Raw genomic sequence first — 20,684 nt, forward strand, 5'->3', positions numbered from 1 at the left:
CTTTTCCAGATGGTTCTGGAGCCACAATATCATTGCTGGGAACTGACTCAGGTCCTTTGCAGGAATAGCAAGTGGTTGTAATCAATGTGCTATCTCTCCAGTCCTAAGAGTAAGTTTTAAAAAGCAATTACCGTGAAATAATCCAGTAATTACAGAAGTGCTTTCTCTGGAAGACCGTTATTATTGTGATGTTGTTGAAGTGGAATTGTAATGCAGTTTGATTATTGTCATTAATTTTGATTTAGTTAATTCTAACCATAGTCATCTGCTGCAAAAATCCAGAAGTCTTCAGGGTACACTATGATTGTATCTATATCTTCCAGCCATTTATTCCCCCTTCCTCAAGGAACTAATGTGATTTAGGGCACTGTTCAGAGTGATAGCACAGTACTTAGTTAGAACTAGAATTTGTAAACTCATCTGTTAGTTCTAACACTGTCACAAATATAACTGCTGTAATTACTTAAAAGAATGACTGGGCTGGGGATACAGCTCAGTGGCCATAGTTCTTGGTTAGCATTTATAAGCCTCTTTTTCAATCTCCTGCATAAAAGAAAGAGAAGGAAAAAAGAGAGAAAGAATACAAGATTGATTTTGGTTCATAGTTGAAATAGAGAGGTGAGTAAAAGATTTATTTTGGCTTAAAGTTATATAGGCTTCAGTCCAAGATGGGTGGACCCAGTGCTTTGGTCTCTAGTGGATGTTCTGGACAGCAGGAAATGTCAGCAGCATACAATAGAGTGAAACCATGCATTCATTCTCTGGGAAGCAAAGGGAATGGGTTGGGCAGGCAACTCCATATTCCTTTCTGGCAAGTCCCAGTGCCTTAAGGATGTTCAGTGACCTGAGGATCTTCCACTGCTAGGCCCCCACCCCAAAAGCCTCACCTCTGAAAGGCTCCACTTCCATGAAAGTAACACCTACAGGACCAAGCAGCATCTCTGAGGACACTCAATACCCAGAGTGTACTGTTTACTTACAGCTTTAGTCACCTTACATACCTTTATTCTTTAGAAGGTAAGACTGTAGGAAGAAGCTGTTTTATAATAATGCTCATATGGAATCTGTATGGAATCTGTATCAATCAGGTCATGAAAAATAGGCTAGATTTAAGTGGAATATATATGTAAATTTAATGTGATTATTAAAGATAATTAGAAAGTTCTTATTTTAAGTCATTATTGTGACACATTTAAAATACATTTTCCTCTTTAGTTGTTGTTCCAGTGATGAAGAAGGACCAGTTGAACATAAGAATTCAGTAATTCTAAAATTACACCTCATCAAGATTATGAGATTATGACTGAAAATCAGAGTACTTCTGATCCACAGTTGTCAGAACTAACACTAGGTGCATGTGAATCTGTACAGGTAATTTATCTCTGCCTTTTCATAGAGTAACGGGGAAATGTTTTGTCTCATTATCAAAGCTTAAAACAATTGCTATTATATTTATTTACTTGTCTGTGTATATTATGTTGGGATGTGAGCCATGGCATAGTTTGTGGGGGCAGAGGAAAAGCTTTCTTAGTTTCATTTTCTATTATGTAGGTTCCAGAGATTGAACTCATGTCGTTAGTCTTAGTGGAAGGAGCATGTTTCCAGCCCCCAGGAAATAATCTTATTGGTTCATATCTGTTGTTTTAATAAGTAGAATATTATGATGAAACATTATACAGTTCCTAAGTATGAGTTTCACAACAACTTTCCTATTCATTTTAGTGACATCTTTGTTTAGTTTAGATATTGTGACTTGAATATTTCTCTTCTATGATTCTCATTGAACTATAACTTTTGCTATTTGTCTACTCTTGTTTCCTCACATAATGGTCTATCTTTCAAATATAGAATTTATAATAAAGTATATAGATTTGGATGTAACAAAGGGTTCTTAAGCACTTACATCTCTCTTTAAAAATTATTTATTTTGTGTGTGTATGGCACTTACATGGAGATCTGAAAACAACTTTTGGGAATTGTCCTTTCCTTCCACAGTGTAGATTTCAGGCACCAAATGTAACTTAGGTCATCAGGTTTGAAGGCAAGCATTTGCTGAGCCATTTTGCCTGGCCATCCATTTTCAGCTCTTAATTGCGGATTTAAAAAAGCAGTAGCAAGGAGAGTGCAGTTCGATCTGGGAGGAATTAGGGGGAGGACTTGTGGGTAATTATGACTGAAATACATTGTGTATGTTTATGAAATTTTCAAACAATATATAGTAGTATAATGTATAATTCTATATAATGACTGTGTCATACATGCAGATGGAAGGGTTGGAACTGGTGACTAAACTGAGGGCTTTAATCATAATATTTTGTAGAGGTATAATTTTCTAGTTCAGAAGTTCAATCTGGCTTTATATAGAACAAACACTAAAAAAATCCATATACTCTTGAGTTGTATATCAGTGGCTCTCCTGTGTAAATGCAGTGTCTCAAGGATACACAAAAAATATTCATCCAAGAAAATGGCTCATGCCTGCCGGATGTCATTTGTCACTCTTTGTTAACAACACTTTATCTCTTAGTGTCAGAAACTCTATTTTAAAGCTGATTACAGTCTCATTTTTGCCATTGAAAGTATATTAAGTTTAATAGTAAGAATATTATTTTGGTTAATAGAAGCAAGTTTGTTTGTTTTAAATATTTGACCTAAATAGATAAACCCTAGTTTGGGTCTTAGTTTTGCTTCTTGTTGAGTACAGAAACTACAAACAAGTTAACCTAACTACTCCAAACTTCTGTAAACTTTATGAAATGGGGCAGGAGAACCTATTTGGTCAGTAGTCATAGAGATTAAAAGATCTGAATTATTTAAAACCTTATTGTAAAGTAAAGCAGTAAATCTAAAGTTTGTTTCTATTAATTTTAACCCCCCCCCAAAAAAAGCCAGTTAGGGAATAGTTAATTGAAAACAAATGGCAGAAAAGAATATAATTATGAGTTTAGTCTTGGGATTAATTTTGGGTTTTTCATTTACTACAGTAAATCTGAACTCAGTATCAACATTTGTGTTGGATTTTTCTTCCTGACTAATCAGTTATTTTGGTTATCCATTTTTGTTGGCTGTTACAAATAATTCCACAGAAATTACTGATTAAATGTAAATTTTTACCTAATCAAAGCACTTCATGACAGCCATTAATAAATATTCAAACTATTAGTAAGTACTCAAATTCTGTGGTCAGAGAATAGTTTTGAGCCTAGTAATCTATTTTTATTTATGTGTATGAGTGTTTTACCTGCCTGTATATCCTAGTACGCCATGTGTGCCTAATGCCTGTGGCCAACAGGATTAGGGTGCCTGATTTCTGGAACTCAGAGCTACAGGTGATTGTAGGCTATGGGAATCAAACCTTGATCTTCTGGAAAGGAAGCCTGTCTTCTTAACCACTGCACCATCTCTGTAGTCTGCCAAGTAACTCTTGAGCCTTCAATCTAAACAAGTTGACTGTATCACAAGTTACTATAACTTGTAGTTTCTAGAATTTTTCAGATTTGTACATAGTACTTACTCTAGTAGGGTCAGTTCTTACGTGGCCACCTAGTGAACATTACTTTATGTTGTAAGTCATGTGCTGTCTTCTCTCTGAAGCCTTCACTGATTTCTCCAGGGGATTCTAGGTTTCTATTCCAAATTTATTATCTGGTAAAAATTTTCCGTATGCAGTTACCATAATATAAGTAATTACTTACATGTTTTTCTCTTTTTTTCATGAGACTTACAAATTTTTTGAAAATAGAAAACACATTCTAACATTTTCATTCACTGTGCTGTTTCCAGTGCAGTGAAAATTAATACAATTTTTAGAAAAATATTTGACTTGAAGTAAAATACAACATAGTCAGTTTAATTCAACAAATACCTGTACGTGTCCACTTGAATTTTCACTGTAAAAAGAGAGAAAAAAGCATAACTCTTCATTCTAACAAACTCAAAGGTGTTAATTAGGAGTTTAAACATTCAAGAATATAAATAATTGTAAAATACAATAAATCTGGTACCAGTCTTCTTTGGTTTTTTCTGTACCCCAACAACTTGCCCAAGTCACTGGCTCTTCTCTCTGCCACTCCCTCAACCCCAAATGGTAAGTAAACAAACTTGTTTGGGTATTAGTCAGGTGAGAGAGTGGTCTTAAAGTAGGAAATTAAGGATACAATTCAAAATAAGTATCATGTCTTTAAACACATCCAAAATATCCCATAATAATTAATCTCAATTTTGGTTTCATTTGTACGTATGTACAAACAAAAATCTAAAAATGTCTCCAACATTCAAAATTGAATAATAAATTTTAAAATCTACATTTTATAAAAAATTGACTATTTTTTCATATTAAGAACAGTATAAAATTCTTCAGTCATTATTTAAAGAAGAATTTTATCTTTGAACATAATTTTCAACTTTTTCTATAATTCTTAAAAATGTTGCATTTATAATTTATGCTTTTTAGGTATCATCTGAATTATGTCCATACAATCCTCACATGGAAAACATTTCTTGTATTAAACCTAATAGTGAAATGGATCTGAAATTGGATTTCATATTTACTTGTGTGTATATTGGTAAAATAAAAGGAACTTCAAAAGGTTGTGTCACGGTAAGTAAATCCTATAACATTTTATATAAAAGTCTCAGTAACATTTCACCACATGATTGCCAGAGATGAGTTGAAAAGGGACAAAATAGACAACATACCAAAATAAACAAGGGAAAGACCACAAGGCTTCATTCAGCACTACACAAAGAACTCTAGGCAGGTAGACATGCTGAGAACAGGAAAGATAGTCTTCCCAGGGAAGAGCACACCATTTAGTTATCTTATACAGATTGTCAGCCCAGAAAATATACATGCAAGTAACATTGTACAGACTGAGCGGGTTATATTTACACACCTATACAGATATGCATAAAGAACAGTAAACAAAGAGGCTATGAATTTGAAAGAGAGCCAGGAGGGGTAGGTGGGAAGGCTTGGAGGGAGGAAAGCAAAGGAGGGATTATATTATGCTCTCAAAAAAAAAAAAAAAAAAAAAAAAACTTTAAACATATTAGTTTCCATTTTTTTCACTTTAAGAACAGTGTAAAGTTTGTTTTAGTTAAAAGCTATGTTAATTTACTTCTCTTTCCATTTCTAGATGGATGTCTTTTACAATTTCCATTTGTCCTTCATTTCAGTTGTCCTAGTGTTTGGCTGTAAATATCACCAAGTTTAAGTTGTCTGCAGCAGTGCTCATTTGTGGTCTCACTTGGGAAGAGCATCCTTGAGCCCAGGGGCTTGAAACCCTGTCTCAAAACAGATAAATTTGTTTCAGGAAAGCAGTTTAATAAATCAAACTAAATTTATGTGCATGAAGAAAGGCTGAGAGAAAATCTATAATACTTAGAATTATGATGGAAGAATATGTAGGTAGTTTTGAAAATTATAATCATATAAGAGGGGAAAAGGGTAAAAGTCTTAAAAATTTCTGAGTCTTCAAAAGATGTTTTATATGTATTCTTTTTCAGACAGGTTCATGATTCTTTGTAACAGAAATAAAAGAGCTGTGTTTTTTTTTTGGTGGGTAAATAGATAATTAAATTTAGTCCTTTAAACACCAGAGTTCCTACTATATTAGACATTATCGTGATTAAGGTAAATTTCTCACTATTATGATACTTACAGTTTAACTGGATTAAGAAGTTAATGATAGGAAGTTATGTACATTAGAGCAGTTTTCTTGAGTTGGTCACTTGTTTTGTTATGGAGTGCAGCAGGAAATAGTTTTTTTTTTTTAAATTAACACTCGTTATTAAAAAAAAATTAACACTGTGGTAGTGGGAAAAGACTTTCAAGGCACAAATGATCTTCAGAGAACTATTCTGATGGCTGAAAGTTATTATATATCAGCATTACAGTCAGCTTTATTCTACAGATAGATGTAAAGTTTTAGAGAACCAGATGTGCTTCACTAACACTTTTTTATCCGGGCTTTAAACTATAGCTGGAAGTAGATCGTATGTTGTTAGAGTAAACATTCAGAGATGTAGGTTAGTGCCAGATTCTTGCCAAGTGGAAGGCTTTGGTAGAACAAGATAGTTGTACTTTGGTAGTACTTTATATTTGGTAGAACAAGATAAAGTACTTTGGTAGTACTTTATATTTCTGAGATTAAGTACTCAGTAAGTAAAACGTGTCAGAATTTGGGAAGGGAAGATACACACACACACACACACACACACACACACACACACACACGTTATATAAAACAAACTGTTTGATTACACTAAATTAGATTGTCTTAATTAGATACAGACTTTTGTGACAACAGTACCCTTTGATTGGGCCTTATTCAGTACTTCTGTGAAAGCTCAGTGCCGGGCAGTCACCTCCATCACTGCAGTACTACAGACTGCAGAAGCAGCATTTGAACTCTACGACAGCACCGGGCTAATTTACCCCATTGCCTCACATTAGGCTTCACTGGCCAACTTACCCTGTGGAACATGAGTTTTGTTCCACAAAAGGGTATAATTTTTAAAAATTATAATATGAAGTCATTTTAATTAAGAAAATTACTGAGTTACAATTAAACCTGTGTTGACATTGGACACTGTTACTTGCCTAGAGCTCATTTGCTGCCTATTTCAATTTTATTTTGTGTTTGCAAGTTCTATCTGATGTAGTCAACAGCTTCATAAATGTCTTGACCAGAGAGAAACTTACCCAATCAGATGTAGACAGATTTGTTTGTTAGTAAAGGAAAAGCAGTTGTCAAAAACCATGTGAGATTTTGTCTTGATAGTTCTAAGTGTAACACTTAGGCTGGAGAGACACACAGAAGATAAGCAGAGGAAATAGTTTAATATTAATAGGGATCAGAAGGAGCAAGGACTCAGTCAGAGGGAGTTTCTGAGAAGTGATTGGTCAAGACCAGAGGCTGTGTTGCTGCTTGAGTCCTTTGGCAGGTGCAAAGGGCTGATTGGTAGCCATTCTTTATTCAGCAGCTGATTTTTGTTGTTGTTAATTTGTGTGTGTTCAAAACAATCTTCCAAGTTCAGTTGCTGGATAGTCTCCAAAGGCAGAGGTTCGCAGTGGGTGATGACAATTTTAATGTTTTGTTACAAAGAAGTAGTACATCAGCACTTTAGTTTGATCAGTAGTCACTTGTGAGTTTGGGTAATCCAGAAGAGAATACTCATCTTTTTTGGAGATAGTTGCCTTGTGTGGTCTCCTGGCATTTCTTTTGGACATTGTTTTATGTCTTAATATTTCAGAACACACTTTAGAGAAGTAGGGTTTTACCCTTTTGTTGTTGTTGTTTTGTTTCTCTGTAGTTTTGGGTGTCCCGGAACTCAAATATGTAGACCAGGCTGGCCTCAAACTCATAAGGGATCTGTCTGCCCCTCCCCGTCTTCCCCTGAGTGCTGGGATTAAAGACATGTGCCACTACCATCTAGTGGTTTTAATAATTTTTATAAATGAGTATTTTGATAAAGTTACTTGCACTTAAAGTTAAGAGTCCTTAAACAACTGTAAACCTAAGCCTTTACATTGAGTTAGTTCTTTGCTTTTTTTTTTTTTTAAAAAAAGTACTTTTACTAAGTACTAAAAATTGACTAATACTAAATACTTTAATACTAAGAAAATTGAATAGAAGTGAGTAGTAACTTTGGAGTAGTAACTCATGTTTTGTTTCATATTTTTTCTTTAGTTCACAAAGAAGTATATTAAAATCCCATTTCAAGGTAAGCCATCTTCTCTTAATAACATTTCTTCACTGTAATTTTGAGGATAAAGTAATCAATTAGAAAAGTTCTGAAAGTATGTCACAAAATTTCCATCAGTCTTTAGTATAGAAAATAAGTAAAGTGTAGACCATTTAATAATGTTTCATGTTATCACTTTTAGCAGTTTCAGAAAACCTTAAAATGTTTTATAGTACCAGAAGAATATATTATTGTTTTAATGACTATAAATCACATATAAAGCAATCTTAATGATTTTTAGGATTAACAAAAATAAAAGTTTGACAGACAAATATTTTGCTATACATGAAAATGATTAGGATAAGAACTAAAGAGAAAAGCACACAAAGACAGAGTTTTTACCCTCTACAGTAGAGCAGAATGGAAATGTACCCTCAGCTTAAGAGACACAGACTGTATCTCATTCTTTCCAAACAAAACATTTCAGAGTAGTGATGAAAAATAATAATTGATAGAGAATAATCTCTTTAGAGAGTGAATTATAAAAAGAACAAGGAAGAAAAATGTGTGTGCATAACACCAGCTATGAACTCGGGTAAAGGAAGCACCATTACAACAGTGACATATGTGACTGAAGCAGCCTCATCTCCTCAGCTTCTGCATGTGCAGAATTGATAACCCTAATGTGGAATAACTTAATAATCCTTGTTAGAAGACACCAATATGTTTATAACGAATCATTAAGACCTAATGTAGTGTTGTCCCTGTTCAACACATGTGTCATTGTTCACACGTGTAGCTTCTGACATTTGTAGGAGACAATGTCACAGCAAACTCCCTGATCTGTGGCTCTTTCAATTTTTCTGTTTTCTCTTCCACAATGGCCCCTGAACCTTAGGTGGTGGTTTTGTGTTGTAGATGTATCTGTTGGGACTGAGATCCACATGTCTGTGTTTTGATTAGTTATGGGTTTTCTATAATGGCTTGTGTCTGTTGCAAAGAGAAGTTTACTTGATGAGGGATAGGAAATATATTTATCTGTGAGTATAAAGACAAATGTTTACAATGTAGTTAGGGATAATGCTGGTTTAGTAATGTGGTTGCAGGATCTCTTCCAAGATCCATGACTTCCCTGGCTCTGGGTAGTTGGCTGGGTTTCTAGAACCACGCATGATTTCCCTCTTGGTGGTGGGTCTTAAGTCCCATGAGAACTGTTAGTTACCACCAAGGATAATGCCCCTGCTTCACCTTTGGATGCTTGTGCCATGCTGCTAGCTATTGTGGGTCACATGTATTATAGCTGGGTTCGACTACTGGTTGCTTCCCTTCTTTGGAAGCTTGCTTGGCGCATTCTGATACCATGAAAGCTAATCCTCAGGGTAGAGGCCTTCAGGTCAGTTCAGCTCAGAGGCCTTTATGTGCTGTGTCTGAAATGCATGGTGTCTTCAACAGTATAGACTTCACCTTCTACCTCTCAGGGGCAGCCAAGGGCAATAGCCTGTAATGTTTAAGGAGTCCCTTGGATGACTGACCAACAGCTCTAAGGAGGGTTTCCTCATCTCTTGCATTGCAGTTTTTGCTAGATGGTCTTTGATTCTTTGAAGGATTGTTGTCAGCTCAGATGGGAAAATTTCATTAAACTCTATATGTATATTTATACATAGACTTACTATGTATTATAGATATTTTTAGGTTGGTAATTAATAATACAATTTCTTATGACTTTTTCAGCTGTCCTATTATTTTTTCTTTCCCTTCTTCTGTATTTTCTCCCTCTCTCTCCCTCCTTAGAAACCCCACTTCCCCATTTCCACTCTTACTCGTGCTCCTCCCTGTTGCTCCTCTACAGTGGTCCCTTTTTACTTTCCTGGCTTCTACAATTACTCAAGGCTAATCTACTCACATCTAAAGATGTGAGGCTTGGAGCCGCCAATGAGAGACAATGTGCAACCTTTGTCTTTCTGACAAAGTCTGAGTCTAGGTCACTCAGTAATGATCTTTTCCAATTCCATCCATTTATCTGCAAAGTTTATAATTTTATTCATTTTTAACAGCTAAATACTATTCTGTGGTGTATATGTACCACATTTTTGTTACTCAGTTGTTGGTTGTAGGACATTTATGTTGTTTTTATTTCCCAGCAATTCTGAATAGAGCAGCAGTGAACATGGCTGGGCAAGTGTCTGTGGAGGAGGATATCAAGTTCTTTCACCATATGGAAATTTCTCCTTCCCTTTCCTTCCTTCAACCACTTACATGTAACCTTCGTGCTCTTCTTAAAATTCATGGCCTGTTTTTCTTTTATATATATCAATATAACTTATTTAGTCCCTGTAATGTTACTTGTATATCTATGTCTTCAGGGTTGACCATTTGGTATTGGATAACCAGTTTTTGTGCTCTTTCCTGGGGACGACTAGTTCTCCCACTCTCAGCGCTCCTTAGATGGCAATTTAATTAAGTTTGTTCTTTGACAGTTTGTACATATTTCACATCTATTCCTCCCTATACTGCTTTGGGCATGGCATTTCATCACAGCAACAAAACTCCTCACTAAGACATACAGTGTATCAGGAAAGTATCAGATGGTGTATTCCTAAACAGATGACTTTCAATTGTTTGCTTTCTTTATTTCAGTGTCTACAAATGAGATTTCACTGACAGTGGACACTGCACGTTTAAAGCGGTTTGGGTTATGGGAAAGCAAGGATGATGACCACAGTAAGAGGAGTCGTGCTATTCTTTTCCTCTGGGTTTCCTCAGACTACCTTCAGGACATTCAGACCCAACTAGAAAACCCTATGTTAAGCCAGCAATGTGAGTATAAAGGCCACTCCTAAATTTCAGGAGAATCCCCAAAGTTAGATCTGAAGTAGATTTTTTCTAAAGTAGTTTAATAGGTTATCTTTATTTCATTGGATTAAAATTAATTGTATTGCATTAAAATGGTGTTTCCCAGTAATATTAGATAAATCATTGTAAATATCCATGTGATTTTTTTGCCTGGTAATTTTATTCAGTTATGGAAAATTATCACCTAAAATAAAAAAATACCCTAAAAGTCTTAAGTATTTATGTACCCTTAAAAACTATATTTTAGTCAGTTATGACTGGTAATAGCCCTTTTCTTGATCAGTTTTTTTTTTTTACTTAGAATACGGAAAGTATTTTTTATTCCCCTGTGTTAATTGTCATCTCTAGGACTTACTGTCTCTGTCTGCTAATCTAGGATTAGTCTTAGAAGCTTCCAGTCTCCATACAGTCTTATTAGGCCTAGAATGTTTCAGCCTGTGAGACTACTGGATAAGCATACCCCTTCCTAGTTCTTTCTGAACTCAGGCTGGCTGGTTCAACTTGGCTGTTCTGGCTCAAACTCCTCTCCTGGCTTTTTCTCTCAGCCTTTGAATTGCTTTGCTTGGCCTCAAACTAACTCTGGCAATCTTTTCTAATCTGACTTCTTTTCATTCTCTGCCTTGTTCAGTCTTCACCTGTGTCTAGCTTGTTTTCTTTAGTCTGTCTCTGTAAAACTCTTGCAGTAAAGCTGCCTCCGTCTCCCTCTCTGTGATGCTCTTCTCTCCCTCTCAACTCTACTGCACTGCTCCTACGAACTCTACTGTATTCCTGTACTGTATTCCCTTCCTCCTGTGCTGTCTGGTTCTCCCGTAAGTAGCTTCCCTTTCCTCTTTTTTTTTTTTTCCTGAGAGTTGAGCATATCCTATTCTGTCAAATCTTTCTCTGATTCGTCACTTTTTGTGCTACTTAGTTAGACATCCCTTTCATGGGTGCTTCCTTCTACAAGCTAATTTTACCTTCATTGTTTGGGATTAAAGGTGTATACTAAGGGTATGTCTGTCTTCCAGCCAGTGTGCTAAGGGCTGACACCCTAACTAAAAACAGGTTCAAACATCCTGTAACAAGTATGTGAGGCAATTGCTTTGTTATGACATTTTCATTTTTAATATGCTTTGTTCACATTTGTGCCACATTTCTCACTCTTCCTTTCTTCTCCTTCTGGGCCCTGCCCTCTCCAGGTAGTCCAGTTCTGCTTTCCTGTCATGTCTACATGGCAAGTACATAATTGATGTAGGAAAGTTACTGATTTTCATATGTTGCTGTCTTTATGTTGTTCATTTGATGAGAGTGCCGAGTGAGCATGCGTCCGTGCCTGCACCTGAGTATCGTGTCGATATGTCTTGTTTGTGCAGGTGTCCATGAAAGCCAGAAGAGTGTGTCTGATCCCCTGGAGTCAAGTTCCAGGTGGTTGTGAGCTACTAGATTTGGTGTTGGGAACCAAACTCAAGTTCTTTACAAGGACAGAAAGAGCTCTCAACTGTGTCTCTAGTTCTGCTAATTGTTTTGTAATGGTCTGGAAGAATAGAAGAGTGAATCTGCATGGCCCTGAGCTTTCCTTTGTTAGGATATTCCTTAGTATTTTTTCAACCTTGTTGCTTGTGTTAGATCTATATATGTACATGTTACATATATAATATTATATATCTTCTTGAATTACACACACACACACACACACACACACACACACACAAATGTGCACGTGCACCAGTGTAGAGGTCACAAGGCACTTTGTGAGAGTCAGTTCTTTTCTACCCTGTGGGACCTGGGGATAAAACTTAGGTCTCCAGTTTTGGTGGCTGCCTTCTTTCTTGACCCATGGTAGCATCCCACCAGTACCAGTCTTTACTCTAAGCACCAAGTCTTCCTTGATTCTTTGTACTGTACATTTACTGTGTATTTAATCAAGGTTGTCCTGATCTTACTTCTTTTCATCTACTGATGTTTGGTTTGTCTTCTTGTTTACCAAGGCTTTGAAGTGCACCATTAACTTACTTGAGAGCTCTCTGATTTTTTTTTTTTTTTAATTTGATGCAAGAACTCATCACTATAAACTCTCCTCTTGAACGGCCTTTGCTCCTATCCCAATAGTTCTGATGAGTTGTGCTTTCATTTCATTTGATCCTAGGAATTTTAGATTTTCATTACTGCCTGATTTCTTCAATGACCCAGTGGTTGGTCACTCAAGAGTGTTTAGTCTTCAAGTATTTTAGTTTCCTTCTTGCTCTGGATTATATTCACCTTATGATCTGAACTGATGCAAAGATTGTTTTGTTTCTCTTGTATTTGTTACATCTTACTTTATGGGCTAATGTGTGATATTAGAGAAAGTTATATTATTTTTTAAGAGTATTTTTTCTGCCCATTTATTTCATTATAAACTATGATACAATAGTCAGGTTAAATAAAAATATAGATATCTTTGTATTCTACGTGTTCTTAGTTTCTGATAAATAAATTCAGCTTATGTACAAATCAGACTTCTAAGACTTGAGCTCAGTGCTTTTCTGTGTGGTCTGATAATACACACAGCTACATGTATGTATCTTGAAAATCCAACTTTGTTTATTTTTCAACTCCCACTGGTATCTGGTTTAGGATTAGGTAAATAAAATTAGTAATGTTTGTTCTAACCTATTTGATCTCTTCCTACCCTCTACTTTCTAAATATATGCTAGATGTTGTAGTGAGTTAAATTTTATACTCCTAAAATAATCATTTCCTGTTCTAATTATATACAATAGGAAAATACATAATTAGATAACAAGAAATTATGGAATTATAAAGAGCCATTCGCAATCACATGGGTAGGTTGATAGTTTTTTGTTTGTTTGTTTTGTGACCATTATTGAAATGGTTGGTTAAAAAAAGGAAAGGGGTGTTTAATCAGAATGCTTTTTTAATTGGTAGGGAGAGCCATCATGGAGGCTAGAGTAAAGTAGATAATGGCGTAAGTATCATTCATTTGTTTATACACTCTAGCAAGTGCTAGCACTTTTTAACTGCCAGGTACAGCAGATAGACGTAGGTACTGTTTGAAAATTTCATTCCAGTGAGGTAGAATAGAAGCCTAAAAATTGTGAATTTGGGTTTTTGATTACCAGATGTCTATTTTGGAATTTAAACTTATCTGTTATTATCTAAAATACAAAATACTTGGTTGGGTTTTACATAAAACCCTTACTGTTATTTACTTTTAGATTAATTATAATTGTCTTTAAAATAAAAATTGGTTTCTTTTTTCTTTTATAGCAAAAGCCAATGAATTTATTTTCCTTGAGTTAAACAGTTCCATTTCACAAAGAGAAGAATTGAAATTGAAAGATATTATGATGGAGATCAGTACGACAAATGGAGAATTACAGCTGTCTTGTCCACTGCCTTGGGTTCAGGCATTTCCTTTGTTTCAGGATCTCTCTCCACAAGAAATCTCTTTTCTTCACTATTACTGTGCTTCAGCGTCCTCTTTCCCTGTTGCTGCTGTTGCAGACATGAAGAAGTCAGTGTCTCAGGTTAGCATGTGATAAATAGAATTGCCAGAGGGTAGAGAGGTAAAAATTGCTTCACTATTTAAACTGCTGTTTGTTAAAAGAGCAACCAACATAAAGCACCTGGAAAGTTTCTTCAACAAAATCAATAGTGGTGGGATGAGGTTGCAATCAAAGGACATGTCTTGGGTCTGTGCTGATGCAGATGGGGGTGAAGGCTCGAATGAAGTAAGAAGTGGAGGACAGTTCTTGTAGTAGAATTCCGTTACCGTAAAAAAAAAAAACAAAAAAAAAACAAAAACAAAAACAAAACCAAAACCAAAGTCATAACTAAAACACTGTACTTATGATTGTTGCTGGCCAGAGTTTTGAATGCATTCTGAATTTAATGGTTGAAAACTCTGGAGAACTAGCATATGTGTATAACTTCAAGTCACTTACCCCAAACATTCATTAAATTAGAAAATGATAATTGTATTTTATAGTGGAGAGACCTGGCAGATGGCACCATAAACAGGTGAGCATAGTTGGCACCATCTGCAGTAAGGCACTGCTCTGTCACACTGAGCAGGGAGAACTGCTCCTGTAGACTTCTCTATAATGTGCAATCCAGCTCTGATGTCAAGTGAAGGAGGAGGCAGACCCACTGGGGACGAATGACCTGAAAGAAGTGGCCATTATTCTCTTACTACTAAGGTTCTGAAGGACAGGACAAGGCTAGCAAAAGGGCATTGGTGGGACAGGTAGTGAGAGTAGGTCGAAGTCCTCAGCTAGTTTTCTAATATTTTACTGATTTCTGCTATTAAGATTAAGAGAATATGGACAGGATTTTCTTTTTTTTCCAACATTTTGTAAACCTAACATTATGTCAAGGAATAATAATTAAAAATGTTATACCCAGGGAACTTTTAGAGGTCTATTTGGGTAAAGTGCTTGTGTGCAAGTTTCCGGAATCCACAGAAAGCTGGAAGGAGAGAACCAACTTCCATGCACATGCTGTGGCACATGCAAGCCCATACGTATTCATCACAGGCACCCATTCATGCACAGTGGTAACGGCAGATCAAATAAAATAAATTTTGCCTTTTTGTAGATTGATAATATACTTATAGCTTATATAATTGTCATTTATGTCTAAAAGGAAAAGTGTCTCGTAAGTAGCTGTGGCATACATGTACAGAAGCATGATCTGAGGCTCTTTTACTTTAAAGTCTATACGTAGTGTTAGATAACATAATAGTGTTAGATGAATCAGGAAATATTACTATATTGCATGTACAACTTTATATATTACCATTTAATAGTGGAATGTCAATTAATGATATGAGCTCAGTCTCTTTTAATTTAAAATTTAGTTTGTCATATATTACCTAACTGTTTTGATTATTTTGAGACACAAAATTGATTTCTTCTTGCCTGGAAGTAGGACTTTAGGTTAAACTTTAGCCTTTATATTGTATATGAAATTGTTTGATAAAATATTTTTTATTTGATTAGATATGCATAGGAATTTTAAAAGCGTAGTTGTTACTTTTTGATAGACATTTCTTATAGTTGTAGTTTTTTAGTTACAAATCTAGATTTTACCTCTGTGTTTTTCAAAATTGATGTTTGTTTTCATGTACTTACAAGAGTCTTTTTTTTTTCCAGCCCTTAAATTCAGACACCATCAAGCCTACTTACACCTTCCTACATAAACAAAGCAGTGGTTGCTATTCGCTTTCTATTACTTCAAGTCCAGATGAAGAATGGCGAGAAGTCAGGAACACTGGGCCCGTTCAGAAGTATGAACTGTGTCATACCCTGTTGGCTGCAGTGTTAATATTAGCTTTTACTAATGCTGCTGCTGATTTTATGTAGTTTCCCTGTTGGAACGTTTTGAGTTTTACTATTATGCTCCTGGCTAGTATGAAAATAGTATTATTTATGAGGGTCCTGCAAATTATCATGAAAATGATAGGTGTCATTCCATTTAATTTTGTGTCCATATGGAAGAATGACGCACCACAATTTGGAAACATTCAAGAGCTTATTGAAAATCTTGGAGTAGCAATGTATGTTTTTAGAAATTGTACATCTTATATGTGAATATATAATAAGGAAATAAATTTGCTTATTGAAGCATTTCTTTAGGTATTTTCTTAGTATTCTTTAGTATTTTCTTAGCTACTTTGGTGTTTCTGTAAGTTCTCTATTTACAGGTGCTTCTTGATAGATTATCTTTCATATGTTTTCTGTTGGTGTTAAGGCAGAATATTCTGTACATTAGAGATTACTTTTATACCTTTGAGTAATTTCCCCCCCCCCTTTTTAAAGCAGTTGAAAGCACAGAAAAAGGCAATAACTAGTTACATAGAAACTATCAAATTACATTTAAATATTCAGTTTTCTCATATAAGTGCTTTATACCAAGATGAAATCAATTGTAGATGACACTGGGTTTCATGACATTTTTCTAGTACAGTTGTAGCTTTATTAAATTACCACATTTGCCCATCAAACGATGCCCTAGTGATTCTGAGATTACAGTCTGGAATCCACTAGGAGGGTGCTTATGAGCGTCCTTGGTCATCCACCACTCTTGGGTTGTGATGGATCTGATGGTTTCCTTTACGTTCTGTTTGGGATACATTGACAGCACTCTTAGGGAAAGCTGCCTTGTTACTTTTTAATTGTCTATCTCTTTTTTTTTTTTTTTTTTTTTTTTTTTTTTGGTTTTTTTCGAGACAGGGTTTCTCTGTGTAGTCCTAGCTATCCTGGAACTCACTCTGTAGACCAGGTTGGCCTCGAACTCAGAAATCCGCCTGCCTCTGCCTCCCAAGTGCTGGGATTAAAGGCGTGCGCCACCACCGCCCAGCAATTGTCTATCTCTTAACCTCTAGAAAGACTGAACGGTTTTTGAGTGCTGGTTTTCTGAATGCAAAAGATTTCATTTTAGGTTCAAATTTAGAACTGCAAATTGGAGCATTGGGAGATCTTTGCTTTATTATAGCACTTATTGAAAGTTAAAAATTACACAAAAGATTTGTATAATGTAGGAAATTTTGAATTGTATAGATTTGTGAAAACATAGGAAAATATAATCTGTTATGTCTTAGTAGATACTCTACTGTATAGAGTTTAGCTATAGAATATTACTGCCTACTAGCTGTTTCTTAAGAGAAATCTAAATAATATATTAATATAAGTCATATAAAACTGCATATTCTATATAAATAAATTTTTATATATAAGATATCTTAACTTTATTTTTATTTTTTAAAGGCTGATTGTTTATCCTCCACCACCTACGAAGGGAGGCCTGGGAGTAACTAATGAAGATCTGGAGTGTTTAGAAGAAGGAGAATTCCTTAATGATGTGATCATCGACTTTTACCTGAAGTAAGTATAATAATCATCTCTCTCATTTGTTTATAAGCTTTACTGGGAAACTGATTGTCTTTTTTTTTTTCCCTAGTTGTGCTCGGGATTGAACTTAGGGCCTTGTGCATATTAGGAAAGTACTCTGCCATTTAGCTGGATCCCCTCTTGAAAATAAGGGTCTTTATATGAATGATTTTCAATTTTAGTCAGAAGTAACGTGGCAGAATTTCAGATTCAGAGAGCATTTTTGTCTGCTGGAATTTTACTGAAGCTGACTAATTCAGTTGCATTCTTTCACTGTCTACAGTCACTACACATCGCAGAAGAGAGCACTTGCTGTTTTGACTTAGTGTTTGATGTGTTGGATTTTTGATGTACTTCTTGAACATTGTGTATCATGGTGAAGGAAGTATTTACAAAATTCAGTATACTTTGGAAATGGAAAAGAAACAACTATTTAGTTACTGTTTGTCAGTGCTCAAGAGCCTGGGGACCGGAGACAATGGAACTGATAGAAGAGGCAGACTGAAGTCTCCTGCAATAGCCAGCTTTATTCAGACCGATAGACAGTTTATACTCTAAGGGTTAAGATAGGGTAAGAGTAAAGGAACTCTCATGGGTTTCAGCCTATACAAACCAACCAACCAACCAACCAACCAACCAACCAAACAAACAAAACAAACAAAACAAACAAAACAAAAAACAAAAAACCAAGAACAATAATAATTCCTAAAGCTTTTTCTTGAAAAGAAAATTTGTTTTTAGTTTTTATTTTATACTGTATTCGTAGACTAAAAAATTCTAGCTCTTGATTGAAAGATCTAATTTCTTAAAGATCCTTCTCAAATAACAATTACTGTCATTTAAACTGCCATTTTTATTCATAATTTTATTCTAGTCCCAAAGCCTTGGGGTCTCACATTATCACAAATTTACAGACATAGACCTTAAAGTCTATAGAAATTCAGTTTAGTCACGTGAAATACAATTCTTTTTTTCCTTTTTTATTGGATATTTTATTTACATTTCAGTGAAATACAATTCTAATGAGTGATTTTTCTCTAACTTGATACTTCCCTCACCCCTCCCACACATGCAGACACACAGATCAGAGTAATATGGAAGATGTGAGGAGCTGCAAGCCGTCCTGAGTTCTCTGTCTCTGTGCTTCTTCCTTTCCTGTACTCTGATCTGTATACTTCAGCTACTTAGTTGTCTAAAATTATTAAACTATTAAAGCTGAGTATACTATCAATAATATTAATTTTTGATTATGAAAGTGATAATCACTGAGTAATAAAGTGACACTGGAGAATTACTTTACTATGGAAGTAGATTAAGAATTTAAGCTGGGAATGCTCCACTTACTACGTGTTTTCTAGCTTCATACACGACGCAGCCGTACATTTATCATGTGATTCTTTGGTCAACATTTCCTTGTATTTTCACTTCTTTAGGTTATGATTTATGTTTCAGATACTGCCCTCTTAGCCTAGTTTTTGTCTTCAGTGTAAATGCGGTGCTTAATAACATGTTAGCAGTTTGATGAATACTTATTAAATAAGTGGGCAATTTCTACTTGAAGTGATTGTTTTGAAAGGCAGAAGATAACTAAAGGAGAAGCCGAAAGCCCAAATCATAGAAAAATACAAGATTTATTTGAATTTAACAGAACATAACAGTATTTTCCAGTTAATAAAAGGTAATTGAAGAAAACTATGTAAATTCTAAACACAATTTCCTTTGTGGGCTTGCTGTTTTACAGGTATCTTCTATTGGAGAAGGCATCTGATGAACTTGTTGAGCGAAGTCACATTTTTAGTAGCTTTTTCTATAAATGCTTGACAAGAAAGGAAAGTAATTTAACAGAGGATAATCCAGACCTTTCGTAAGTCAATTTAATGTGACTGAGGTATAAAAGACTCGTGTGTGTATGGGCACAGCATGCATGTGAAGGTCAGCGTACAGTTGAGGGAGTCCACTCTCCTACCATGTGGATTCTGGGGATTGAACTAGCTCACCAGGCTTGACAGCCGGTGCCTTAGCCAATTGAGCCAGCTCTCTAAGTCTTAAGCTTTAAGATAAAGAAGACTGCTATTTTTATGCTCCTAGTGAAGTAGCTATATTGTAATAATAACAAGAGCAAGCATTTTACAGGTCACAGGTTTGTCTGCTGTGAGAACCATTTCTTACCTTTTGCTGTTCGCCCTGTAGGAGGGAGGCTGGCTTTTGTAGGCCACATATCCAGTTGTGTTGCCAGTGTGGGTAGTAGAATTTAGAGAGTAAGGAGTGAAGAAGTCCAACTGTCTTTTCTACCCTTCTTGCTTTGGACTGTGATTTTATTGGAGGTCGTATTTCCCATGTGGCTCTGTATCTTACGGACATGGCTGCTAGGCCTCTACCTTCCACTTGGCGGTGCTGCTGCTCTCCTTTGCTCTCCACCCAGAGCTAGAGCAGCTCCACTGTGCTCGTCTGCTTGTCTCACTGGCCGGTTTACAATGCATACTTCCTGTTATCAAAATGTAGAGCTGGTTTTTCCCTCTGGTTAGTATGTCTTGCTGACATACTATTTCATTAAGTTAGTATAACTATTGAAATACCATTCTTATTTGTACAATTTTGCTAAATTTCTCTATTTAGTTTTTTAGTTATTAAGTATCAACACTGTACTGAGGTCATATTAGACATTCTGGGATTATGGCCAACTTTAAGTGGCTTTATTGGTTTAGTTCCTGTATTACGATCAAGGCTTGTCAGAATCAAAGGGAAAATCCACTTTGAAAATAGTTTTGATAAGCAGGTTTAGGAGAAGACATACTGAAGGAAAAATGCTACTGCTTAATTTGTTATTTATAATTTCTGATGCCATATGTTTCTATTTTGTGTGTACAGAAATTATCATACAAGTCCTCCCACATTATTGAGATCATACAAGTAATCCCACTTTTTAAGTTACAAAGTAGGATGGTAAATTGGCATACCTCAGTGTGGAGATGTGGAAGTAGGTAGATTCTGCTTATTGCTAGGTATGGTGGTTTGAATATGCTTGGCCCAGGGAGTGGCACTATTAGGAGTTGTGGCCTTGTTGGAAGAAGTGTCACTGTGGGGGTGGGCTTTGAGACTCTTCTTCTAGCTGTCTGGAAAATAGTCTTCTACCATTTGCCTTTGGAAAACTCTCAGCTCCCTGGGTGCTGTCATGCTTCCTATCATAATGATAATAGACTTGAACCTCAGAACCTGTAAGCCAGCCCCAATTAAATGTTGTCCTTTATAAGAGTTGCCTTGGTCATGGTA

General features: G+C 35.6%; 1 protein-coding gene across 1 annotated transcript in view; it reads left to right on the forward strand.

The window, feature by feature from the left end:
- The window catches only part of Senp7 (SUMO specific peptidase 7), a 77,032-nt gene that overhangs the window by 45,333 nt on the left and 11,015 nt on the right, over nucleotides 1–20,684 (forward strand). The window contains 9 exon segments of the mRNA XM_076942489.1: nucleotides 1,216–1,274; nucleotides 1,277–1,371; nucleotides 4,454–4,600; nucleotides 7,695–7,728; nucleotides 10,327–10,506; nucleotides 13,792–14,051; nucleotides 15,678–15,811; nucleotides 17,292–17,408; nucleotides 19,156–19,278. Coding sequence (XP_076798604.1) covers nucleotides 1,216–1,274; nucleotides 1,277–1,371; nucleotides 4,454–4,600; nucleotides 7,695–7,728; nucleotides 10,327–10,506; nucleotides 13,792–14,051; nucleotides 15,678–15,811; nucleotides 17,292–17,408; nucleotides 19,156–19,278 — 1,149 coding nt within the window.

The sequence above is a fragment of the Arvicanthis niloticus genome, chromosome 12, assembly GCF_011762505.2.
Source record: "Arvicanthis niloticus isolate mArvNil1 chromosome 12, mArvNil1.pat.X, whole genome shotgun sequence".
In the NCBI taxonomy this organism is placed as follows: domain Eukaryota; kingdom Metazoa; phylum Chordata; class Mammalia; order Rodentia; family Muridae; genus Arvicanthis; species Arvicanthis niloticus.